Source organism: Pseudophryne corroboree, chromosome 10 (assembly GCF_028390025.1).
Source record: "Pseudophryne corroboree isolate aPseCor3 chromosome 10, aPseCor3.hap2, whole genome shotgun sequence".
NCBI classification, from domain to species: Eukaryota; Metazoa; Chordata; class Amphibia; order Anura; family Myobatrachidae; genus Pseudophryne; species Pseudophryne corroboree.
In genome coordinates, this window is record NC_086453.1 from 357,007,428 (window position 1) to 357,035,201 (window position 27,774).

Genomic DNA, 27,774 nt, shown 5'->3' on the forward strand with positions numbered 1-27,774 from the left:
ATCAATTTCATATAGGAAGGTCCATATATGAGTCCGTTTCCAAGGAGTAATATGTGGAGAAAGCACAATTCATACACAACTGTTCAGTACAGCTACTTAAGGAAACTTAAGGGTGGAGTTCAGCCCAGACTCCTTCCACTATGTAGTATTTGGGATGTGCAGTTTTATTCGTAAGGTTCACCTCAGTGGTATATGTGAAATATGGCTCACATGTATGCTTACTTAAAAAAACCTGAGATAACACCTATAAAGGTTTCTTTTGCCCTTCTATGAGTGATGTTAGTATATAAAAAAATTGTGTGCGGTCATACACCCATATTCAGATTCCTTGGCATGAAATGCTCACATTTGTGCTTACATCAAAGTGCGAAGTACTCTCATATCAAGTTTTCTTTCAATATCTCCAGATGTCATCCTCTCTCATTCCTTCGATTTGTCTTATGCTCGGTAATAAGCACACAAAAAAAACGAGGGAATGTATGAGGGTACATACAATATTTATTGAAAAAAATAAAAATAGAAATCTTTGCTTAAAAATCACAAAACCGATTCCACATACCACAATAGATCAGTGATGCAAATACCAAGTGTAGCAGTTGACAAACGTGAGAATAAGATAGTAACCCAGGGTATCTCACCGTTTTTTTGCTGAATACACTGGTAAGGTTTTTCCTCAGTTTTCACATGCTCCACCAACGCGTTTCAACTCAGGTAAGTCTTTGTCAAGGCCCATATTTTTTGCACCAGGACCAGGCGCAGAGCCCGATGCTGGTTGTTGAAATATGGGGGAACCCTAGTCATTTTCCCCCCGATATTTTTACAACCAGCATCGGCTCAAATAGCCCGAGGCAGGTTATACATAGGACGGGGACACCACGCACTTTTTTTTTTCATTTTTAGGGAAAACGGACATTTTCCCACAGATAAGCATGCACAGATCTCACTGATCTGTGCATGACTATCTCAATATGCTTTAAAAAAGCAGGTTTATTTTTTTCCTGGGGTTTTTTATGATTTGTATTTTTTTTTCACGGCTGGGTTTGGCTAATCACCACATATAAATTCTTAGTAAATTACCATGTTGTATCAAAAGCCGTGTTTGACTGATGGTGTATTCATTCGTAATTGTTTTCTCTGTCGTGAAATACATTACGAATCCCTTTATCACTGCTGAGATTTGTTTTTAATAAATTCCCGATTTTGACACTTAGAAAAAAAAAACACAAATCGGTCAAAATCGGGAGTTTAGTAAATATACCCCACGGGCTCATCTCTTTCAAGAATCGAAGAATTATATTAGATCTTAATCCCTTATGGGATGTGTCCATGGAAATAACCTCAAATCCTGTTTTGCTGTAAGCAGGTTAGTTCACCATACAAATCCTTCCTGATTAGAAGCGCTTTCTTTTAGTATTCAATAAATATGAGTTTAAAAGCACACAAGCCAAGCAAATTAGCCTAGAAGTCCAGCACAAGCTTGGATCATTATTGTGGGTTAGTATGGATTAAATCAGCATGTTTATCTTTAATATGCAGTTCATTCCAAAGAAATGTTAGCCTTGTAAGCAAATAAGCATTCACTTGTATGCACATATACAATGCAGCACATTCAAACTCCAGCAAGCAATTAGGGTACAGTCAGCACTGCACCCATATAGTAGTACCTGTCCCCATTGCTGAGATAATTTATGGCTGTTTCCGGGATCATGCTGGTGGAAAATTTCCAATTCCTTGTCCCTTAGCACTGGGGTAGCTGCATGTACCAATAGACCAGCCGGCTCCACAATGTTGAAAAATGAGCAGGTGAATGCTGCAGATAGGAAGTAACAGCCTGTCCTATACAAATGCGTTTCTCCACCTCTTGGACAAGTTTCAGCGGCTTCTTCAGTGTCAGAATGCCGCTAAGGCTAACATTTCTTTGGAATGAACTGCATATTAAAGCTAAGCATGCTGATTTAATCCATACTAACCTGCTTACAGCAAAATAGGATTTGAGGCTATTTCCAGGGACACATCCCATAAGGGCTTAAGATCTAATATAATCCTTTGATTCTGGAAAGAGATGAGCCATTGTGTGTAGTTTTAGGTGTTGATAGAACATCATAAACATTATAAATATTGTGATGGTAATGTTTTGTTAAATTTTGATACTGGCCGGTATCTATTTTATTATTATTCTATATGTGTATATATTTTTTTTCATAAAGATATCAAAGTAAGAAGCACTTTCTCATTCTTTGCTCAGCTCAACCTCGCAGCACTTTGACATCCTCAGCAATTTTGATCCTAGTTTAGATTTACTTGAACCATTACACCACTATACCCAGCAATACCCAGCATCAAGCTAATCTGGATCCAGACTGGGTTTTGCCCATTCCAGTCCCAGTGCGGTATCCTGAGAGGCCAGTTTCAGTCTGGTCAAAGTGTTCTCTTCATTTTCCAATGTATAACTGCTCCTGTACTAGGAACCCAGGCAGAGGACTGCAACCTGTGTGCTGGGCACAGTGTAGTCAACACTTCCTTGCCAGGATCCCTGGCAAACACCACCAGCACATTAGACACTGCACCTCTGCACTGAGTTTAGCCAACTCCTAGTACAGGAAAGTCCATATCTCCATCCAAGAACTGTGACATAGAGGATGGTATATTGTACTGTCTATTTTTCTCTTTAATCAAGAAACAGGGAAAAGTAAAAAAGTATCAGCAATAAGACTTGAATTTGTTATTATCCTGTAGTGTTCAAGTTATTTCTGATACCCCTTGGTGTGCTGGGAGAAGCTTTTTCTTTTTCTTGTTTAGAATAACCCCTCCCTTTCATGCACCTGAAAAGTATTACTAAATTACTTGAGCAGCTTCCATTTTATATTCCTAGTTTACTCTCTACTGTTCATCATGTACAGTATATGGTTGTGCAAGAACTATTGGTTGCAAAGGAGCTTTCAAATATATAGAGCTATCAAGTCACCAAGTAAAGTGACTCTTATCATGGAGAAAGAAGGAGGATCTGACAAGAGAACTGATGCTATATTAGTCCTCAACGGGCAGTGAGTTATTACTTTTATTTACAGGAGAACTGTTTGAGAATATCCCTTATAGGATAGGGTGTGAAATGTTTGGCTGAGATATTGTATTATTGACCATCTAATTGGCTCACAAATTATTTACACTAGATGTTGCTGCTTTACAATCAATGGTGGGATTCTGCCAATGATAACAATACCATTTGGCACAAAAAGGATACAGTATCTTTCTTAATAATTTAAAGAAAAGATATTTTTCTATAGTTGAAAGCATAACTCAGAACCAAGGTAAATACATTAGAGATGTTAAATAAGAAGACATTAGTTTACCAGGGTGCACTCTGACTCAAACAATTTCTATTATAAGTGTATCACTTGAGGGCCCTGCAGAATCAGCTCAGATGTCTAATCACTCAACACTCTCAGATGGCCCTCATAGCAGTGGCGTCATGAGGCGGGTGCGGGGGGTGCGGCCCGCACCCGGGTGTCACCCTTCAGTGGGGTGACAGCAAACAAGAGCCTCACACCTGTCGCATTCCTACCATTACACTGACAATGTGTCAGAAAGCACGGACCCAGCCGCGGCGCACATGCACCTGCTCGGAGGGGGAGGGGGGGGGGGGGGTTGCACGATCATAACTGTGCCGCGGCGTCCTCTTGTTATGATCGCATCCCCCTGCTGACTCAAATCGCTGCCTGAATACCGCCGCCGGGTCCGTACTGGCGGTTCCTGACAGTCTCCTCAGCCAGGATGCCGGTCGCTGTACGTCACTCCTCATGACGTCATCTTGCGCGCCGGCACCGCTTGCAGCTTGCCATTCTCCTCACTGCCGCCGGCCACGTTCTGCACACCGCAGCCCACTTCCTCCGCTGCCTAGGGCCGCCTACTACACCCCCCTCCGCTGCTCAGGTACTTACCCTGCTTCCCTATGTCCCTGTCACTGCTGTCACTCACTTTCCCTGCTGTCACTGTACCTCTGTCACTATACTTCAGTCACTGTCCCTGCTGTCACTGTCCCTGCTGTCACTATACCTCTCACTGTCCCTGCTGTCACGGTCCCTGCTGTCACTATACCTCTGTCACTGTCCCTGCTGTCACTGTCCCTCTGTCACTGCACCTCTGTCACTGTCCCTGCTGTCAGTATACCTCTGTCACTGTCCCTGCTGTCACTATACCTCTCACTGTCCCTGCTGTCACTATACCTCTGTCACTGTCCCTGCTGTCACTATACCTCTGTCACTGTCCCTGCTGTCACGGTCCCTGCTGTCACTATACCTCTGTCACTGGCCCTGCTGTCACTATACCTCTGTCACTGTCCCTGCTGTCACGGTCCCTGCTGTCACTATACCTCTGTCACTGTCCCTGCTGTCACCGCTGTCACTGTCCCTCTGTCACTGCACCTCTGTCACTGTCCCTGCTGTCAGTATACCTCTGTCACTGTCCCTGCTGTCACTATACCTCTGTCACTGCTGTCACCGCTGTCACTGTCCCTCTGTCACTGTCCCTGCTGTCACTATACCTCTGTCACTGTCCCTGCTGTCACCGCTGTCACTGTCCCTCTGTCACTGCACCTCTGTCACTGTCCCTGCTGTCAGTATACCTCTGTCACTGTCCCTGCTGTCACTATACCTCTGTCACTGCTGTCACCGCTGTCACTGTCCCTCTGTCACTGCACCTCTGTCACTGTCCCTGCTGTCACTGTCCCTCTGTCACTGTCCCTCTGTCACTGTCCCTGCTGTCACTCTCCCTGTCCCTGAATTTTGGATAATACTGTGTGCTTTAATGTGAATTTTGGCTCAGTCAGTGTGCTACAATGTTAGTTTCGGCTCATTCAGTGTGCTACAATGTGAATTTCGGATCATTCAGTGTGTTACAATGTGAATTTCGGCTCATTCAGAGTGCTACAATGTGAATTTCGGATCATTCAGTGTGTTACAATGTGAATGTCAGCTCATTCAGTGTGCTACAATGTGAGTTTCGGCTCATTCAGTGTGCTACAATGTGAATGTCGGCTCATTCAGTGTGCTATAATGTGAATTTCGGCTCATTCAGTGTGCTACAATGTGAATTTCGGCTCATTCAGTGTGCTACAATGTGAGTTTCGGCTCATTCAGTGTGCAACAATGTGAGTTTCGGCTCATTCAGTGTGCTATAATGTGAGTTTCGGCTCATTCAGTGTGCTATAATGTGAATTTCGGATCATTCAGTGTGTTACAATGTGAATTTCGGCTCATTCAGAGTGCTACAATGTGAATTTCGGATCATTCAGTGTGCTATAATGTGAATTTTGGATCATTCTGTGTTCTATGATGTGAATTTCGGCTCATTCAGTGTGCTACAATATGAATTTCGGATCATTCAGTGTGTTACAATGTGAATTTCGGCTCATTCAGAGTGCTACAATGTGAATTTCGGATCATTCAGTGTGCTATAATGTGAATTTTGGATCATTCTGTGTTCTATGATGTGAATTTCGGCTCATTCAGTGTGCTACAATATGAATTTCGGATCATTCAGTGTGCTATAATGTGAATTTCGGCTCATTCAGTGTGCTATTATGTGAATTTCGGATCAATCTGTGTTCTATGATGTGAATTTCGGCTCATTCTGTGTTGTATAATGTGAATTTCGGCTCATACTCAATTATGGACATTATTCTGGTTGCATTTAATTTTAGCAATAAAATTGCTAAAATGCGCCACGCTGACAGTGAGCATGCAATCAAAGTGCGGTCGCATCCCTGAGGGACTGCACTTTCATTGGGGGCCGGCGTAGCAGGGTGTGGTTGGGAAAGGGGATCAGAGCTTTTTTGGGGCGGCTATGTGACATCACACGCACCCACTGCAACCCGAAAAATGGCGGTGCATTGCCTGCATACGCAGCCTAGCTACGTCTGCAGGGGGTCATCCTTCGTATCTGCTTCAGCGATGTGATCGCAAAATAATTGAAATCGCATCGCTGGATGCCAATTAGCATCCTGGACGGACCCCAGCATGCTACAGAAACGATTGCAGATTCTGCTTTTAAGCAGAATATGCAAACCAACCTAAATAGGGTCCTATGTCACTACTATTGCCATCGCATTCAGTGATATACAGGAATTATGACTTACAAGTAAAACTGGTACAAAAACATTTCTAAGGATTGCGTGTGGTGTGATATGGGAGAAGGTCCATGGGGGGGGTGACACCATGAGTTACCACACCGGGTGACACCAACCCTAGTGACGCCTCTGCCTCATAGTATAGGGAAGTGGTCCAGGCAATGGGTTCATATATTGGTAATCGTTATATCTTACCCTGATCATGTTTATGATCTGCTGGCTCATCATTAATGTCATGATTTACAGCCTATCAGGCCTTAATATCATCTCATTCATTGTTTGCCCTTTATAATAGTGCATATATTTTATGTTCTATGTCTTTTTATGAAACTCTGCATCTTTGCCATTTTATATTTTGTGACAACTGTTATCTGTATCTCCTGATTGCCTTGCTTAATAAAAATAATAATAAAAAAGGGTTATCACTTTATTGGTATGCATTAAAATATCTCATTATTTCATTGTTAAAACAGTGAAATCTAAAATAAAGGCTAGTGAGAAAGAGAAAAAGTCTGTATAATATATAATTATCCAATATTAACTGTTATCTACAGTATTCGTCATTTTTTAAATCATTTCTATGCGAGCACAGCAGCTATTATCTCTCACATATTATCTTGTTGCTCTTATATTCCACTAGGGCCATATGCCTATTAGTGTTCTCCAGTTTGCACAAGGGGTAACAATTTTTTCAATTGGTTCTGGTGTGACAGATTCATACACAAACTCTTATAGTTGGGCTATTAAAAATGTGATAAGTTTCTAAAAAATGTTGTCACTTATTGTGACTTTTTCAATCAAAATTCTGAACTATGTATCATTATTTCTCTAACGTCCTAGTGGATACTTGGGAATGTACTTTAGTACTGTGGGGTATAGATCGGGTCCATTGGAGCCTGACAACTTAAGAATTAATTAGTGTGTGCTGGCTCCTCCCCTCTATGCCCCTCCTAGCAGACTCAAGGAGCCGGGTGCATATCTCTGGAGCTCCAGATAGTTTTCTTCAGAATTTGATTTAGTTATTTTTTTTTTTTCAGGCAGTACTGGTTGGCAACCAGTCTGCCTGCGTCATGGTACTTAGGTGGGGACCAAACTAACTTAATATAGAGTTAGTGTTTCGTATCCCCATTAACAGGACAATAAGCTCCCAAGGTGCTGTTTCTCACACTCCCTGAGCATGAGCCCACACCAGCAGCATGCCGCTACCCATAACAGGTGCCGAAGACAGATTCAGTGATGTGAGTGTTACACCGTAGTCCTGGTTAGCAGGTCCCCGTGACAATAGTGTCACAAGGGTGCGGCAGTCACAGGCCATGAGCTGCTGTGCCTGCCATGGACCCACACAGGCTGAAAAAACAGTGGTTTGTTCTCTCTGTTGTTTACCTCAAATCTGCTTTTTACACACAGTACAAGCCAGTATAATAGATAGGGACCACACACCATGAAAGGGGCGGGGCTTCCGGGAGAGCGGGACCAGTGACCAGAAGGCCCCATTTCCTGCTGTGACAGGCTGCATGCTAACTCTGCTCTTCCACAAAGGCCACTGAACCACCACTGTACTGGTACCTGGGGGTCTAATAGGAAGGGGAGTGTGCATATATATACAGCGGTTACACCGCTGTCCACTTAGCAAACAAATCTATATATTATATACCCAGCGGTATATTATATATACTGTAGATTTGATTGCTACGTGTGGTATCAGGTGCTGGTCTCAATCTTCTCTGTGTCATCCCATACAGGGCTGTTTGGGGTTACTGTGTCTGTGTATTAACTGTTTTGTTTACATTGTATTCTTATTAACTATGTGTTATCTGCTGTAAGAATGTCTGGGGGAAAATCTGTGTCCCCCTCAGGTAACACTAAGTTTACACCTCCCTCACATGTATCTTTACTGTGTACCCAGTGTTCTCTGCCTTCACAGGCCAGTGCTATGCAGGAACCTGAGTGGTTAGAATCATTTAAAACAATGATTGCTAATATTAATACTGAGTTAGCTATGGCTAAGCATGAAAGACAGACCTTAAAACAGTCTAAGGATGATTTCCTAGTTAAGGCTGCAGACCGCAGACAGTCTACTCAGCCCCCTCTGGTGGTCTCTCATAAATGTATGCTTCCACAGAAACTCTAGTCTGACTCTGAGAATGACTTACTGAAGTTGCATAAGGCAAAGCTGGAGGTGGACAAGGATAATTCTCTGTCCCCTGGAGTTGAGTCCATAATTTATGCCAATAAGGAGGTCTTCAACTTACAAGATAAGGAGGCAGAACCTGAAAAGGAATTGTATTTTAATGTAACCCAAAAATGGATATTGAATTATTTTCACTTTTCTGCAGAGGACAGAAAGGTTTGGGAAACCCCCCTGTCAGTGGATACTTCAGTGTCCAGGCTGTCACATAAAATTGTACTGACTGTACCTGGGGCTGTCTCTCTCAAAGATCCAGCCGACCATAAAATTGAGACTACACTAAAATCAATTTATACTGCAGTGGGTGTAGCTCAGAGGCCCACTATTGCTTGTGGCTGGTTTTCTAGGGCCATGGTAAAATGGTCTGCAAATATGGGTGGTCTTCATTTTGCTGGCTGTTGGGATCCTGGCGCACAGTATACTTGTGCCGGAATCCCGACAGCCGGCATACCGATACCTTTTCTCCCTCTTGGGGGTCCACGACTCCCATGGAGGGAGAATAGACAGCGTGGGGCACATAGCGCGCCACCGTTCCCGCAGCATGGTGAGAGCAGCGAGCCCACAAGGGGCTCATTTGCGCTCACCCAGCTGTCAGTATGCCGGAGGTCAGGATTCCGGCGCTGGTATGATGGCCGCCTGGAGCCCGGCCGCCGGTATACCCTACTACACCCTGCAAATATAAGAATGGGTTGGACTCCCTGCCACAGGAGGAGATAATTACCCTACTGAATCATATACAGGATGAGGCTAACTTTATGAGTGAAGCCATTAAGGAATTATGCCTCATCAATGGCCGTACTACAGCTATGGCGGTTTCGGCCCACATGGCTCTGTGGCTTTGACAATGGTCAGCGGATGCTGATTCCAAAAAAAGTGTAGAAAAGCTTCCTTTTGCGAGGGATGCCCTGTTTGGAGAGGAGCTGAACAAGTGGATCTCCCAGGCAACAGCGGGTAAGTCTACCTATCTGCTGTCTGCTGCACATCCTATTAGATATCCCTACCCAGGGCCCTATTTGCACTCGTTTCATGCAGCAAGATTCAGAGGCAGAGCCAGAGCTGCCTCTAATGCTACTAGAGGATCTCATGATAAGTCCCATTAGCTAGCGCCCACTGGTTCTCTGTATAAGTCCTCTAGATCCTCATCCACTAAGCTCTCCATGTGACGGTTGGCCCCAACAGCAAGGCAACTTCCAGGTAGGTACTTGACTTCAGCACTTTGCCCAGTCTGGGCACTGTCCTGCCAGAATCCTTTGGTGAGGGATCTCATATCCCAAGTATTCCAGGTTGGAGTTTCAAGCACTACCTCCAATCAGATTCTTCAAGTCAAGCTTGCCAGCTTCACCCGTAGCAAGGGTTAGCTTGCAAGACGCCATTCAAAAACTACTACAAACAGAGGATTTTGTCCCAGTACCTGCTACATCACACAAACAAGGGTTTTGCTCCAGTCTCTTTGTTGTTCCGAAACCTGATGGTTCGGTTTGACTTATCTTGAACCTCAAATCTCTGAACACATACCTACATGTGTTCAAATTCAAGATGGAATCACTGCGTGCGGTGGTTCACAGTTTGGAGAAGGGAGAATTCCTCGTATCTCTGGATGTCAAGGACACTTACCTGCATATTCCCATATGTCCTCCCCATGAGGCTTATCTTTGGTTCACTCTCCTGGACAACCACTTCCAATTCCAGGCATTACCTTTTGGTCTTTTCACAGCTCCGAGGGTATTCATGAAAGTCATGGTAGGTTGAAGCTCCAATTGCTCAGAATGGGAGTCAACATTGTCACATAATTGGATGATCTCCTGATAAAGGCAATGTCCAGGGACTGTCTACTGCACAGCATCGACCTGATGACTTGCCTGCTTACGGATCATGGCTGGATCCTAAATTTCCGGAAATCTCACCTGAACTATCACAAAGACTTCAGTTTCTGGGAATGATACTGGACAAAGTGTCTCAGAAGGTGTTTCTTTCATTAGACAAGGTCATGACTATCCAGACTATGGTACGCTTGGTGCTCAGGCCCCGAAAGATCTCGATTCATCTTTGCATTCACTTACTGGGCAAGATGTTGGTCTCGTACAAGGCCATCCAGTATGGCAGGTTTCATTCCCCTCCGTTCCAGCTGGATCTGCTGGACAAATGGTCTGAGTCTCACCTACATACAGTATGCACCAGATGGTAACTCTGTAACCAAAAGCACAAATTTCCCTGTTATGGTGGCTGCATGTCCCTCAACTTGTGGAGGGATGGAGTTTAAGTTTCTAGCCATGGATACTACTGACAACGGATGCCAGCCTCCGAGGATGGGGGGCTGTGACCCAAGGGGCCCAATTCCAAGGGAAGTGGTTGAGTCAAGAATCTACACTCCCAATAAATGTATTGGAACTCAGGGCAGTTTACAATGCTCTCTTGCAGGCCTCCTCTCTTCTCCGAAATCAAGCCATCCAGGTGCAGTTGGACAATGTCACCGCGGTGGTGTACATAATTCGACAAGGAGGAACAAAAAGCAGGACTGCAATGAGAGAGGTGTCAAGGATACTCCTCTGGGCAGAGTCCAATGCAAGGGCCATCTCAGCCATCTTCATTCCATGCGTGGACAATTTGGAAGTGGACTTCCTCAGCAGGCATGATCTTCATCCAGGAGAATGGGGCCTTCACCCTCAGGTGCTTATACAACTGATTCACCAGTGGGGCTGTCCACAGATAGACATGATGACTTACCATCTCAACAAGAAGCTCTGTTTTTACTGTTCCAGGACTTGGGATCTGCAGTCTGCAGCAGTCGATGCTCTGACAGCACCGTGGATTTACCAGTTTGTATACCTGTTTCCACCAATCCCTCTAATTCCCAGAGGTCTAAAAAGACTCAAAAGGGAAAGAGTTCAGGCAATTCTGATTGCCCCGGATTGTCCCCGACGGGTCTAGTATGCAGACCTCCTGACGATGTCTCTGGAGGAACCCTGGCCTCTGCCGCTTCTCAAGGACCTCCTTCAGCGAGGACTGCTCGTCTATCCAGACTTAAAGCAGCTACATTTTATGGCTAGAAGGTTGAGAGGGAAATTCTGTCCAGAAAAGGCCTCCCCTCCAAGGTTATTTTTTACTATGGTCCAGGCCAGGTAGGTGGTTATGTCAAAACATTACCACTGTATTTGGAAAAGATATGTTTCTTGTTGTGAGGGTAGGAAATGTTCTCATGTGTAGTTTCTACTGGGTCATTTCACACTGTGTAACTCTCATTGGTGGGTATTCAATTGCTGTCGGAATTTCTGACAGATCGAAAAAAACTGCACTATTCATAATTTATAGGGCACATTTTCATTCACCCTTTTCAATGTAAGTGCCATTTTTTTGACTTGTCAGAAATTCCGACACGGTCGAAAAAAAGGTGGTTTGGTGAATTTGCTGCCAATCCACCTGTTTGCGGTTGTTTTTGCCCAGTTTTTGTCCCATTTTTGCACATGCCAATTCAAAGTCAAATTGGCATGGGCAAAAACAGGACAAAAGTCAGCAAAAACACCAGCAATTTAAATAAGGAACTGTCGGATTCTCTCCGTCGGAGAGGATCCGACAGTAATTGAATATACCCCAGTGTTTGATATCATTATAGGCTATTAGGGTGGCTTTTAGTAGGAGTATCTATAGTCTCAGTCAGTTAATGTAGCTGCTATTGATGATACATAGTATCCTATAAGCTCACTTTATTTCAGCCATACACCTATAAAGTGGGAATAGAACCTTAGGCGAGCCTGCTGCGTGGTAAGCGCAGCAAGCCCACAAGGGGCTCTATTGCTATTTCCCCATACTATGTGGAGCCTGGGATCCCAGCATTGGTATGGTGACCGGCAGGATCCCAAACGCCAGTTACCTGAACCCATCCCCTGCTATTGATGATATATAATGTGCTGTAAACATACTGTGTTTCCGTAACAACTTCAGTGAGTGAGTATATATTAATCAGCTGTTTATTGCAGTATACACGTTAATTATGCAGCTGTTGGGATTATACCATAGAGAAGTTGATCTAACTTCTGAGTCATAGTGTCTCCTACCCCCACGTTCCGGCTCAGTGTGATGCACCTCTGTGTCTATGACAAAATACAAATGCACAATCTGGAACCTGATCCCTACAGGAAGATGTGGGACATGAGGCAGTGGGGCTCACCGGGGATTTCCCTGTACCCCTGGGGGCCAGTCTGACTCTGGCCAGGTCAGAAAAATGGAAATACAAATTGCGTCAGTTAAATATGAAGCATTAGCATTGGGCAGGCATTACACTTGTTTATATTATCAGAAACATAAGAACTAGACTAAAGTCAGGTACATTTAATTCTTTGAGATGTTTTTTTCAATTATGACAGTGGTTCTTAAACTGTGGCTCTCGGGTGTATCTCAGGGCACTTGCAGGGGAGCCTTGGATTTATGGTCCAGGACTAATTCAAATGATTTATGGTCAATGTAATAGGCAAAACCAGTGCTGATGGCTGCTAATCATAATATATGTGGACAAACAGAAGCAGATCTTGCCCCTCACCACACAATTGAACCTAATGATAACATAAAAAGGCAATTTAACTAATTTAATATTTTTTTCTTAATGACTCAGTAAAGAAACTTTTAGCCTATGGGTGCCGTGAAAAGATTTCTGGTACAGTAGGGCGCCGTGATCCAAAAAAGTTTGGAAACCACTGGATTAGGAGATATACAGATATTGTAAGCTTGCAAGAGCAGGGCTTCTTTCCTCATGTGCCTTTCCTTTTCTTACTTACACAATCTTATACTCCTTACTGTCTTTGATGGCACCTAACCCCGGGTTTTCTATTCCTGTCCTATATTATATTGAACTGTAAGTGCTGATTTCTTGTTTGCTCATTTGATTATGTACTGTGTAATGGGCGCTGCTGATAAAGGATAATAATAATAATAATAATAATAATTATAGCCAGGCTCATCATTGCTGCAATGCTTACATACATGCATACGTATCACAGCAATGACTAGCCATGTCTGGCTACGCTTATTCACACCCATCAATAAATCCATGCCATACATATGCATCGCATGCGTGAATATACACACACCCAAGCAGACGTGTGCGCGCATCACAGCAACTTAGTCGCAACCATGACTAGGCGCAGCCACAATGAGTGTGGCTACATCTGTAACTGCTCATAGTAGAATACACGAAATTATAGGAGGTGTCAGCATTTACAGTAGATCACAACAAGCAGTGTGCCTCAATAAATTGTATATCTGATAACAGTACTTGAGAGATTTCTATATAGTCTACAGTACTGACAAGACTGAGCGTTGGCATGCTTCAGGATGAAGAAGGTCCCTATGGTGAGGTAAGAAGATATTGGTCTAGGCTGGAAGTGGAATGCCTTTCCAATACTTTGAAGCCACAAGTTATGCCTGAGACCCATCTACGTGATGCACTACTGGCTCAGGCCGTGGGAGGACTCATTATGCAGGCACAGTGGAATCTGTGGTGGCTCTTAAGGCTTAGTGGCTGTAACAGAGATTTGCTGCACATGAAGAGGCACTTCTGGGATCATCTTATGCCTCGGAGCCAGAGGACCCTTGAGAATACTTTCTTTGTCGCCACATGCTTTAGACACATTATTTGGGGCACCACCCGGAAAGTATTTATGATGTTACTAAATACAAAATAGGGAAACAGACATTTATTGTAAGTTCTGTGCAGATTATATCATTCCCTCATATACTGGTTCCAACTAATGCAGAATGCTGCATCCAGGAGCTGGCTGGCAACTCTCAGACTTCATCAAGTCCTTTGCATTGGGACGAAATGCGTCGGGAGTTACCCTGGACCCTCTTTTGATGGACAGATAAGCTTTTATATCAATTGTTTCTTGTACGTGTGATACCTGCTCTTTTTAAACCGTGGTTTAATTTATGTACTAAAGTAAATGTGAAGGGAGATATCCTGGACCCTATATTTATGGACAGATAAGCTTCTATATCATTTGTTTCTTGTACGTGCGATACCTGCTCGTTTTAAACCGTGGATATATTTTATGTACTTAATTAAATGTGAAAAATTATCTTTCTACTACACTATTGTGGAGTGTGATATTCTGGGAGCGTTTCCAATTAACACTCACTAAGTCGAAAAATGCTATAAGTACATATAGGTTTAAACGGTACACTCTATTGGTTGTTTCTTTTTCTCTTTTGCATATCACTGTGATGATATTGGTCTGAGGACCGAAGATTCCTATCTGAGATAAGTGCTTGTCCCATTTGTTTCACTAAATTTCACTCTATGTACCCACCGTCATTTTCTGGGCATTATTAGGCGCTGATTACTTCTATTTTTTACACAATTAAATGATCTGTTAGTTTATGAGCAGTTACGGGGTGATCCTACTAAACAATACACTGCAGAATTAAAAGTTATCCTACAAAAAGGCATTAAATGATGATATCATTAAGGAAGATTTATTCAAAGTTCTATTGCCCGAACATCCATTGGTACCCTTGTTATACTCGCTGCCTAAAATACACAAGGGTATTTTTCCACCTCCTGGTTGACCCATTATTGCAGCAAGAGGGTCTTTATCACAACCAGTATCCATATTTTTAGATTCCATACTGCAGCCTATTGTTAAACAGCAGGATCACTTTTTATTGGATACTACTATGTTTATCAATTTACTTTCGAATGTTGGTCAGTTACCTGTGGGGTCAACATTGATTTGTGCGGATGTAGTCAGCCTGTACACCATCATCCCACATTTTGATGGTGTGCGGGCTGTCAGAAAACTGCTATTGATAAGTGGTACATATGATGCACCTTTTGTGGATTTTTGTGTTCAGCTTTTAGAATTTGTTTTGACCCACAATTTCTTTTTGTTTGATGGCATGTTCTTTCGACAGCAGTCTGGCTGTGCCATGGGTGCTGCCATGGCACCTGTGTATGCGAATGCCTACATGTTCATGATGGAGGAGGAGATCTTTTTTGTTGATCCGATTGTGTCATCTAAAATCTTGTTTTATACAAGATATATAGATGATGTGTTTATAATATGGAATGACACTGAGTTGAGCTTTCATGAGGTAATTGCTGCCCATAATGCCTCTTTGAAGTCAGTAAAATTTATGGTACGTTCAGATCAGACCCATATTGATTTTTTGGATGTGTTGGTTTCAGTGAATGATGGGTGGATTAACACCACGGTGCATCATAAAGACACAGAATGTAATTCTTTTTTACTGGCTAGCAGCTGTCACCCTATGAGTTTAAAAAAGGGATTACTATACTCCCAGATGATTAGAACCAAGCGCATTAACAGTGATATTGTTACTGCTGCTGCCCAAATGGATCAGATGATCATTAACTTTCAGGAGCGTGGATATCCACGCACCTTACTTGAGGAAATTAAATCTAGAGTATTATCAATCAATAGAAATGATTTATTGAAGAAAAAAAGCATCAATGCTGGGAACCAGGTGTTCCCTTGGATCAACAAATTGAATGTATTATCATCTGACATTAATAGAGTTTCCAAGGCCGCATGGCCTATATTTGCATCGGATGATTCATTGTCATTAACTAATACCAGGCTGATGCCTTGTTATTCCAGGGGCAGAAACTTACGTGACTATCTGGTAAAGTCTGATATTACTATGAGAGTTAATGATGTTCCTGACCACTTTTTATCTCGTAAAAAATGTGGTTGTTTTAAATGTTCCTGTGTCACATGTGGCTACATGCTTGCTGGAGATGTGTTCACCCACCCCCGATCTGGTAAAAAATACAAGATTCTGCATCACCTCACCTGTAATAGCATGTATGTTGTCTATCAGATTGTGTGTCCATGCGGTCTGTCCTATGTGGGCAAGACGCAATGCAAATTCAAGGAGAGAATGTCCGGCCACCGTTCTGCTATTCGTGCTGCTTTGCAGTCTGGAAGCAGTGAGCAGCTGGTGGCCAGACATTTCCTTGAAGCTAAACATAGTCTCTCTAGTATCAGATACCGCATGATTGACCACATACCTGCTTCGATTCGTGGTGGGGATCGCAATCTGCAACTACTGAAATGTAAAGCAAGGTGGATCCATAGATTGGGAGTTTTGTCCCCTTATGGCCTGAATGAGAGCTTAATACTTTTGTATTTTTAAAGATTGATTATATTGTATTTCTTTCTTTCTTTCTTTCTTTCTTTCTTTCTTTCTTTCTTTCTTTCTTTCTTTCTTTCTTTCTTTCTTTCTTTCTATCTTGGCAACATCGATCCAGCTTTTGATGCTTTATATTCTATGTTACTTTGTTTCCCCTTTCTATCAATGTTCCGTTTATGTTTTGTTTTGTTGAAGCTGTAACTATGGTGATGGTGAGCACCGCGTCATTCCCTGTGTGCTTATCAGCGGGGAGTGACGTCATTGATTTTCGATGCCGGACGGGTGTGCAGTCCCGGTGCAGACATGGGCGTTACACGTGGTGGTCTTGGATATATAAGGTATGTGTTGTTTGTTGTATTATTAGCCTGATGATAGTGTTTATTACACTGAAACGTTGCTGAAAGTGTGGTTTGGTTGTTCATTTATTTAAGCCGAGTGCTGCACCTTCTCTGGGTATATATATATATATATATATAAAACACAGCGTGGTCCTAGACCGGAGGTATATATCAGAATACTCGTACAATAAATTCTGTAATTGGTACACATTTTCTTAACTAACGCTGTATATACAGAAACATGTAGAATACTCAAGTGTTTGTAAAGTCACAGCGATGTACACAGGTGGCTTTACAAGGGAGACCTTGCCCTACAGTCCCATAGACCAGCCGCAGCTATACCTAAGATGGCGCCCAGCATCTCAGTCCGGAAGTGATGGAGAGTGTAAGAAAGCTCAAGGGTGGGAAAATCTGCAGTAGATGTCACCCTGGTCGGGAGGGGGGGGGGGGGGGCTACAGGTCAAGCGCCGACTAACCCTATGCTTGGCCTCACCGCTGGTACTACGGAGCCTTATTAACATGGGCATTAGAACACCCGACCTGTACTCCTATGCCCTGGTGGATATAGTGGGATCCCTGCTCAGTGACAGTGATAGCAACAGGGACATGATTTAGTGGTGGGTCCCGCCTGGGGGACCCTCTTACCTCCTCCCCATAGCCATGTGAACCAGGAGAGCGTCTGCGACCGTGTGACTAGAGCCAGAGTGTCTCCACCGCAAGTACGTGGGTACAGGCCACGGGAGTATGCGACCTGCTTGGAAGGTGATGAAGCTGCAGCGCTGAAGTGTCACCATGACATACAGCACTGACAGCCCAGTTTTGAAGAAATTTTCTGTCAAAAAAAGCTTTTTTAGGGCTGCCAAGCGCAGCCCTCCTGTTAGTGACTGCTTTGACAGGCACCAACTCAAAACTGAACTCACAGTGCCTGGAGGTGGGGTTATAGAGGAGGCCTCAGCACAAACAAACTTTCCTGCTCTACTTTTGCCTAGTCTCCTTTGGCTGCTCAGCTCTTCTTGTCCTATGATGGCAAGCTCCCCAGCAGCGGCACACAGCAGCCCGATGCACATGTGTAGTCACACCTGACTGTCAGTGACAGAGGAGCTCAGGGAGGCAGAGCTGCCCGGCCAGCTTTTCTTATTCTGTTATAGTGCAGATCAGTCAGGCAGGGAACATCCTCCCTGCCTGCCTCCTTCCTGCCTCCTGCCTCCCACAGCTGGCCATGTGCAAGCAGAGCATGGCTGCAGGTGGCCCAGGAGCTAAGATGGCAGATAGCACCATGCCCCCCATCCCAGCCCGCCACTGGCTGTATCACACCTATAAAAGTAGATGCCAGTACTTTAATTGATCTGACTTAATAATATATTCATTCATTGACCACAAGAGGTCAATAATGATCAGCCAACAGAATGGTTTCCCATACTGCAGCCAGACTCACGATGGGTATGTGCTATAAGGCTCCTTTTGATTAATTCATGTCTATATTCTGCAAAGAGCAACTTCATGTCCCTCAGTAAAGGGGTTTTATTTTTATTGCTCTCTTTCAGGAGAGAAGAGAAGAAGAATCCATATGGATTTAGGCGATGAATGAAGTTGAAACCCAGGGATTTGGACAAGTTGTTTATTTCAAATGAAAGAGTAAACAGTAATGGGTTTAGTAATATTAGCTAAGTCTGCTGAACTACATATAACAGGAGACCATGGAGGTCATTCAGATCTGATCGCTGGGCTGCGTTTTTTGCTGTCCTGCATTCAGATAGTCGCCACCTACAGGGGGAGTGTATTTTTGCTGTGCAAGTGTGTGATGCTATGTGTACGCCGAGCTGCTATAATTCTGTGTGTGCAGTTTCTGCGCAGCCCAGGACTTACTCTTCCAGTGCAATTGAATCAGGCTGATCGGGGCCGGAGCTGATGTCGGACACTTTCCCTGAAAATGCTTGGTAACGCCTGCGTTTTCCAGAACACTCCAAGAAAATGGTAAGTTACCACCGAAAAATGGCTTCCTCCTGTCAATCACCTTGCGAGCACCCATGCAAATGGATTTTTCGCACAATCCTGTTGCTGACCGATGATCCCCGTTGTTGTCTGACACGCATGTGCATTGAGGTGCATACGAATGCACATTTAGGATCAGATGGCCCGCTGTGCAAAAACGCACAGCAGCTATCAGATCTGAATTACCCCCAATGGCATGAGCTGTGCAACTGATATTTCTTTCATCCCAGGATAAATGAGGCCCAGTGTAAAGCATTTGGAATAGGTTACTGAGTACTGACACTGGGGTTACACTTGATAGATGTTTTGGAAAATATGTTTTCTTACCTGTTTCCTTCTGTGCATTTAATATATTCCATTATGTGAGACCAATCAAACGCTCCGGTACGTGTGTTAATCCATTTGTTCACCTCCATAATACATTGCTCAGAGCACTTCAGCACAAGGATCTGTTTGAAATATCCACTGGGTGTATATAGATGATGAATGAAGGATCCAATACTGATGTCAATCAAAAGGTCTTCCTTAATGTGACCTGCAGGGAAAGATCCCAGTGATTACAGAGTGTAATATACTGTAACATGTAGCATCTACAGTACTCTACTATACATCATTCTGTAATGTCCTGTTACAGGTAGAGATGTGCGGGTTCAAATTTACTTTTTTTTTTGCAAAATTTATTTCAAGTTTGGATTTATCCAGATTTATCTTATTGGTCATCCAAAACAAGTGAGAACCCGCACATCCCTAGATACAGGTAAGCCGCTTCCTCCCAACACACCTGTTGCTGCTTCACTGTAATGTATGAGGTATGTAAGTACTTTTTGATCAGCATTTCCAGTAACTGGAGCCACCTTTCCTGCATATACACACAGACATTTACATACCTCAGAAGTGTCCATAATGTGCCATAATGTAAACTCTTAGGAAACATGCACACTTAGATATCACTGATGCCTGGTGTGTGTGAGTTACCAGTTCCCTCTGCTAGTGTCTATTACAATGCAATGCACCAAGCACATATAAGGAGACTGTGCTGATTAATATGATATGTAACACTTGTATATCTGTGTGCAAATGAGTCTGTATGTGAAGCACAACAGAACTTGGCATGGAAGCAAAGTGTTGCCGCTGCATTGTAGCACTTCAAAAACAGATTTAGAAACTCATTACCTGGGCACAGGCTTGTCCGAGGGTACTGGTAGAGGTCTATGCCAGCTGGTGAGGGGGATGAATGCTCCTGTCCATAGTGTATACATAGTGTTCATCATTCTTTTTTTTTAGAGGTGCATGGGCAAACCTCCAATATTTGGCAACACCACCTGTATCTTCCGGGCCCCACATATGTTTTGCCAGCTCTTCCCATCTCATCTCCCATACTCTAGGTAGGAAGCTTTTTGAGCATTGTTTTTCATTCTGTTATGGGGACCATGCAGCTTAAGGGGGGGCTAAAACTGTACACCCTGCACCTGTTTCTTTTCTTCTTTACCTAACCCAGCAAACTCTCCTCCTAGGCCTTCTTTCTCACACTCACTGTTTACCCCATCTGTGTCACCCTTGTCTATCTGCCCCTCCCATTTAGAATGTAAGCTCTCATGAGCAGGGCCCTCTACCCTCATGTGATTTTCCTTCTCTTACTTAAACTATCTTCTACTCCGTACTCCCTAGCGATGGTACAGTCCCACATCCTGCTCTGGTAGCATCATGGCGGCACCTGTTCCTGCCACTGCCCTGACTACGAGCTCTGAGGGGGGACCCAGATGGTGTAACCAGAAATTACATCCGACAAGGGAACAAGCTGGTGAGTTACAGTAACTTGCACATGGGCTGGTGGCTACACATAGGTGAGGAGATCCTGCATCATGTCTTGGGGTCTGGTGCTGTGCAGCCGGGGATCCTTTGCTCCTGGAGTAAGACCTGGGATTGTCATGGCTGCCATGGATCCTCCCACCCTACGGTAAGACCCCTCTTTTTGCAGTGCACTCTGTCCTTTATAAAGTGTGGTAGGGAGGGGGGTGGATAATAATATTATGTCAGAAAGGAGGGGTTCCATATTGCTGCCTTGACCTGGGTGACAAAAAATCCTAGTTTTGTCCCCGGTTAACCCCACCTACTTTTTAGTTGGTCTTGTCTGAGGCCATTTAAAGTGCTCAATTTGCCCTTCCAGTCCTTGTCATCTGACAGTGTTATTACACAGGGTTCTTCAATCCTCACTCAATACACTGTAACTACAGTATGTAAGTAGGCAGATCTAATGATATAATGCATACAGATGGAGCCTCGCTCATCTATCCGTATCTGGCATTTGGCGTATGGAATTACTGGTGAGTGTAATACTAGTGATCATCCACCAGATTTTGCTTTTAAAAATCACTGTTGCGCATGCATGAGGTGTCAAATAAAATACTATAGTGCAAGAATCAGCATTGCACATGCGAGAGGTCACCACTGAAATACACTATAGCGCAAGAACTACTTTACTGTACAGTACTGTATGTTAAATACAGTAGACATATCAGTGGACAGATGTAATGATGCAATTCTTATTCCTAACACTCAATACCAATCAGTATGTACTGTACACAGTCATGTTCCGTCAAAGAAAGAGTCATAGGGGGTAATTCAGACCTGATCATTGATGTAAATTTGCTAGCAGTTTGGCAAAAGCATAGAATTAATTCAGAGTTGATCACAGCAGCAAATTTGATAACAGTTGGACAAAACCATGTGCAGTGCATGTGTTTTAGACACAACATTTGCAGAGAGAATTAGATTTGTGTAGGTTATTTTGTTTCTGTGTAGGGTAAATACTGGCTGCTTTATTTTTTCACTGCAATTAAGATTGCAGATTGAACACACCCCACCCAAATCTAACTCTCTCTGCACATGTTATATCTACCTCCCCTGCAGTGCACATGGGGGGGTCATTCCGACCTGATTGCATGCTTTAGTTTTTCACAGCGGTGCAATAGGGTCTGAACTGTGCATGCGACACGACCACAATGCGCAGGAGCGTCGCTGCCCGGTGACAGGAAATGCTGGGCAGCATGAAACCTTATGAAGAATGTGATCACAGCGGCGATCGCAAGGTGACTGACAGCAAGAAGGCATTTCTGGGTTGCATCTGACAGTTTTCTGGAGTGTTGTGGAAAACGCAGTTGTGTCCAGGTGTTTGCAGGTCAGGTGTCTGATGTCAATTGCTGGACCTGACAGGCCGAAGTGATCGCAGTGGCTGAGTAAGTACAGAGCTAATCAGAAACTGCACAAAAACTTTTTCCCCAGCTCCCCTGCACAAGCGATCGCCCACTCTACCATAGGCGGTGACCATCTGATCGCACAACTGCAAAAAACTGCTACTGTGCGATCAACTCGGAATGACCCCCATGGATTTACCCAACTGCTAATAAATTTGCAGCAGCGATCAGGTCTGAATTAGGTCCATAGACGCTGAATTTAGCAAATTAAAAAAATTATTATTGACTTTAACTACTGCATAGAAATATATAATCTTAGACCCATCATAAAGTATCATTATTACAATGTATTTATATAGTCCGAGCATTTTATACAGCGGTGTAAAGATAATATATTTGTCATGCACATCAGTCCCTGCTCCATTAGAGAATACAGTCTAAATTCCCTTACACACAATCATGTACATGCAATCACTCACACTAAGGTAAGTTGGTCAGTACAGTATACATACTGTCAGTATAATACACATACCTTCACTGAATGCACGGTGTAAACATTCCATTGGAAATTTCATTGTATCATCTCCAAAGACCATGTCTGGTTTGTTAGAAAAATATGTTTCCAGATGGTCTCTAGAATCAAAGCCGTGTACAGGATAGAATTTATGGGCGCTGGAATCCATCTTGTATTACTGTATCACAGGCTGTCTGACGCTCACGTCAATTAATTTACTGGCTCAGGAAATCTGTTTATATTCACTAGGATCCAGTTATTTATATTCATCAGTAACCAGGATATCAGTGTTATCATATGATTGTTTATCAGCCTCAGGAGTTGTCATGGGAATGCAGGTGACATGTGATCATCTCCTAAAGCAAAATAAATCATCATACTAATTATTTTTAAATTTATATTTAAATCTTGTAAAATATTTAAGCAATTTAATTTAAATATTTATAGTGCAAACACACACTGTATACAGATATTGGGCCTATCATAGTGGAATTAAAATTCTAAGCCATAGTCATTTGTTTGAAAAAAATAAAATAAAGTTTATACAGTGAAAGTAGAATACTAATAATAATAGATAAATGCCAACCAGGATATAATTGTGAGAGAGAGTGGAAGCAGGTGGGGAATACGAAAAGAAGAAAAAGGGAAAAAGGGAAGTTAGATGAAAAAAGAAAATAGAAATAGAAAAAAAAGAGTAAGTGCATATTCAAATAATATAATAGAAATAATACCTAAGAGATCACAGTGATGACAATAATAGTCCTTCAAATCTTTCCACTTGTTAGAGTAGTTATCAATAAACCTTAATTTTGTTTCTCAGCAGTCTTTGTTATGAGTGAAGAGAAGCGAGTCCCTTGCTGTTTTGGCAACCATGTATTTTGCTTTTTTGATCAGTATATTACAGTACCCCCTCTTGCATAAAACCTAGGCCAAGTCCTTGCTTTGCATTTTAAAGGTAAGCTCATTGGAGCAATTTCTCTATAATCTTATAAACTCACCCTTCAGGATATTTTATATTTGTGGTGGAAAGTGATGTCTTTTGTAGTGTAGAAGGCTGTTGTTGCAGTTGGCTTCCTATATAGGTGAGAAAAGAAATTTCCCTCTTCATATATATGTCGAAGTTGAAAATATTATACCCACATGCATCATGTGCCAACACCACACAGAGTGGCCTCCGTGCGTGTGCTTGTTCTGCCGTGTGTGCGCATGCTCGCACGTTGCGTATATTCAGGGCCGGTTCTGGCGCTCTGTGCGCCCCGGGCGGCAATAGGGGGCGTGGCTTCGTACAGGGGGCGTGGTCATTTACGCCCCCTGTATAGACTGAAATGATGTGCGGTGCGCGATGACGTCATCGCTCACCGGACAGCAAAGGTCCTCTCCACGAAGGGAAACTAGACGTGTGGTGCGCGATGACGTCATCACGCACCGCACAGTAAAGGACCTCTCCACGAAGGGAAACTAGATGCGTACGCGTCTAGTTTCCCTTCACAGCGGCAGCGGGGGGGCAGCGGCCAGCGGCAGCAGGGGGGCAGCGGGGGGCACACAGCAGCAGCGGATCTTGCCCTGGTGCGGCGCCCTGCGACCTCCGGAAGGCGGCGCCGTGGGCAAAAGTCCTGCTTGCCCGTGGCAAGATCCGCTACTGCGTATATTAGCTCACGAAGTCCTGTGTATTAGCGCGTGGTATGAGTAAATATGGTAGCATACGCATTCGCATGGAAAAGCCACAAAGACATATCAGATATTTAATCCACATAGTGCATAATTTACACATAGTCTACACGCACCACACCAGCAAGATACATTTGCTTCAGAGGTATAACAACAGAGGGATTCAACTTTGCAGGATATGAGTAAACAGAATTTGGTTAGGAGGTGGTGTTTGGCATCCAGTTGTAAAGTATTTCAAGGGCAATATTCCGATGGCAGTTTGCAAAAAGAAGCACGCTCCTGCGCATAGATATGTGCAGGAATATATTATTAATATCACACTGTATTTACTGTACTCTTGATATTCAGCAGGAACCCAGTGGAGGACATCTGCTATTGCACCTGGACCAGGCATCGCCCACCTATTCAAACCGACCTATGACCCCGCATGTACTGATAATGACCAGCCCTTTGACCTATGAAAGAAGAGATTACAGTTTCCTTTGTTTCATGCTTTGGACCATTGTATAAAAGCCAAGCCTCCTGGCCAGTCTCAGTCTATTTTCTGAAGGTCATCTTTCCAGGATCCGGATCCAGGTGGCGCAGGCGAACAAACGTATGTATCATTGGTTGTAGCTTCTTTTCTCTTGTATTGTTGTATTTCTCTGTGAACCCCCTTTTAAGTAAATATTTGTTGCTGCATTGGACCACAACATAACATATACAATTTGTGTTGCATTCCTTTCCTGTTAGGGGTTTTAAAGTGTATTTCGCCGCACGTGTAGCTACTTTGTGCTTACAACATGACGGCGTGCTTACGAAATGTGTACGCATTTCATAGAGGTTTCACACATACGCTTAGCGGTTGCAGCGGTCTGAACATTTGTGTATTTAAGGTATTGCTTTTTCTTCCTGTAAGTTAAACTAACTTAACAATTGGGGGCTCTGTCCAGTTCATCACATACTTACAGACTTGCAGGCCATAGCACACTTTGGTCTACCAACAAAGGGTGGAGACGTATCATAAGTAACCTTGCATTGTGTTTGAAACCATTTTGTGTTGTTAGGCCATGTCTGTTCTGTATAGTCTTAGAGGTGCAGGTGTAACCCGAGTGACAATCAGGAAAAATACTTTTTTTTATCTGTGTGTAATTTTTGGCGCAAAAGCATACACAAAGCGTACCGATACTTTGCATACATTCTCACATATTGTTGCCATAAGTTATAACAGTCATTATAGATCTGTGTGAAATTGGATACATTTATTTGCTATATATATATTTGAAATAGTGTGTTAAGGGAGTAATTATAAAAACACCTAAACGTTTAGGTATACACTCAAAAGAGGATTGCCTGTGTGGGTGACTTCTGGCGAGTGTAAGGAACAATTGTGTGTTGTGTTAGTGAGCAGTAGTATTTTGTTGCTCACATTTATCGTGATATAGTATGGTTTATTGAGTTGCGAACGCATGTTTGTATACATGGTACGGTATGTGAGGACAGCGTACAGGAGCGCTCATGTGGCGCAGGGATGCGCACGTGGCGCAGGGACACGCATGGTCATGTGTTTACGCAAGGTTGCGTGAAGTTGCGAGCGCTAGTTATAACCGCACAATAGCAGTTTAATTTAAGGTGGGATAAAAGACATTTATACTATAGCACATAACTATCCAATTTTAAAAGCAGATTTTTATATCTTGATTAAACTGTACTACCTCTGGAACAGGCTATCAGTCAAAGGGAGTGATATTTTTCTGTACAGAAAAAAAAATATTGTGTATTTGTGTGAGCTGAAAGTAGGAGTGGACGTATTGAACCCCGGAAACCGGGATCCCGTGGACAAAACGCCTGAGCTAGAAGGGGCTCAGCTGTGAGAAGGGTCGCAACCTAGCACATTTATCAAAGTTTGGCATGCACTAAAACATGTTGGAGGAGCGTAATAGATTGTGATTTGTGAAGTGTCTTAGTGTTTTATGCTCCAGCTGAGGATCGCGGCTTAAATTTGACCGCATGTCCGTGTGTTATACGCAGCGCAATGTGATACTATTTGCATTATTTTGCGCAGGTGTGTCATATATGCTTTGTAAAGCATACGCAGACGTGATTGTGTAAACAAGGGGTTTTCGCTGATTTCTTCAGAAAATCTCCCTGGTGGACATTCACTGGAAAGGGTGATCGATAGCATGTTTCTCATCCTATAAAAATTCCAGTGGAAAGATACCAAAAAGGAATTTTTCGCTGGCCCTCTCAGGAAAATATTCCAACAGTACCTCCACCGAAAGAAATTACGGTGCTGAAAGGTCTGATAGTAGTCCAAGGTTTGGTACACTGGGTTTTCCACTGTTGGAGTGGGTCGGAGTACAGGCCAGCGTGGGCAGGAGTGAGTGAAAGTGCTAGGTTGACTTTCACCATCTGCTCGAATTGTGCATTTGGGGATTGTGTTTAAAAGGTCCGCAATGGGAGCCAAGTGCACAAGCGGGAGGCGTTTGGCAGCCAGGGTTTAGGCTGGAGAGCTGATGCCCAGGGGGTCAGCTCGGTTGATAATGTGTGGGAAGTATAGTCCACACGCGGAGGCTTTTTGTGATGAGTGGGTATGTATGACTTCTGATGATAGGGCATCATTCGCTAGGATGGGTAGTTTTGAACCAGAGGTACTACAGAGCGTAAGGATTAGAATATGTCTGATCAAATCTAGGAAACAAAGGATCAGACATAGCAACTGTTTAAATCTGTGACAACAAGAGGGAAATCTGCAAAGGAAGCTAGCTCGCACAGCAACTTCCAAACCCGACAGGAATGTGATTGCAAGCACACCATCACCGACACATGTCAATGGGGAGAAAACAGCTACAACCAATGGTACATCGACAAATTATAGGAACATTCATGTAACTTGTATTAACCCTAATCCATGCATATTGCACCCTGTCTTAAGTTCTCTACAAGGTTATAGGTCAGAGGAAGATGATGGATCCAGCCTAATCTCAGCCCTCATCTAAGCAGCCACCTTGCAGGAAACTCAGGTGGGCATGGCCCAACCGGTAAGAGCAGTGACGGTGTCTCCCACTGAAGCGACAGGTGAGATCATAGCCACCGGTAAGTGTGAGACTGTTCATTATGCAGAGACGGTAAAACCTCACAGTGAGCCAACCAGAAACGGAATGGTTGGGTTACATCCTGTCTGGGTAATAGCAACTCCCAATGGGAGAACCAATAGCCAGGGAGTAACCCTCATCAGGAATACTGCAATGTATTTCCCGTGGACCAGATCAGAATTGCGGTCAATCATTTCAGAATTCCCTGATCCCCAGAGACATTTAGCAAGATGTCAGAAGTTTATTAAGGATCTGTGTAATGCCCATGAACCTACAAACAAAGATTGGCGGACACTTTTGAAAGCGTTCCTACCCCTTAATATTGACACCCAAAAATGTATCACGGATTGTAAGATAGAGTCAGACGATCCTCTTACTGATGAATACAATCAGGAGAACATGAAAAGAATCAATGAACAACTAGGATTGTATTTCCCCACATTTGAAAAATGGAGCAAAGTTTTCTCAATCAAACAGAGAGAAAATGAAACTACATTTGAGTATTTCCATAGAGCATTGCAAACTATGGCTAAGTAC

At 43.3% G+C, this 27,774-nt stretch overlaps 1 protein-coding gene across 2 annotated transcripts in view; it reads right to left on the reverse strand.

Annotated features, from left to right (window-relative positions):
* LOC134966731 (nicotinamide N-methyltransferase-like) overlaps positions 1-22,664 on the reverse strand; it is a 35,702-nt gene extending 13,038 nt beyond the window's left edge. Inside the window, exons 1-2 of one of the 2 annotated variants that reach the window (XM_063943714.1) lie at positions 22,514-22,664; positions 19,115-19,322 (exon numbers count right to left, since the gene is read on the reverse strand). In XM_063943714.1, the coding sequence (XP_063799784.1) occupies positions 19,115-19,322; positions 22,514-22,664 (359 nt within the window). Of the gene's footprint in view, positions 1-16,117; positions 16,243-19,114; positions 19,323-22,513 lie in introns of those variants that run through there. The other variant, XR_010188700.1, reaches the window with a different exon arrangement.
* Positions 22,665-27,774: the final 5,110 nt, after the last annotated feature.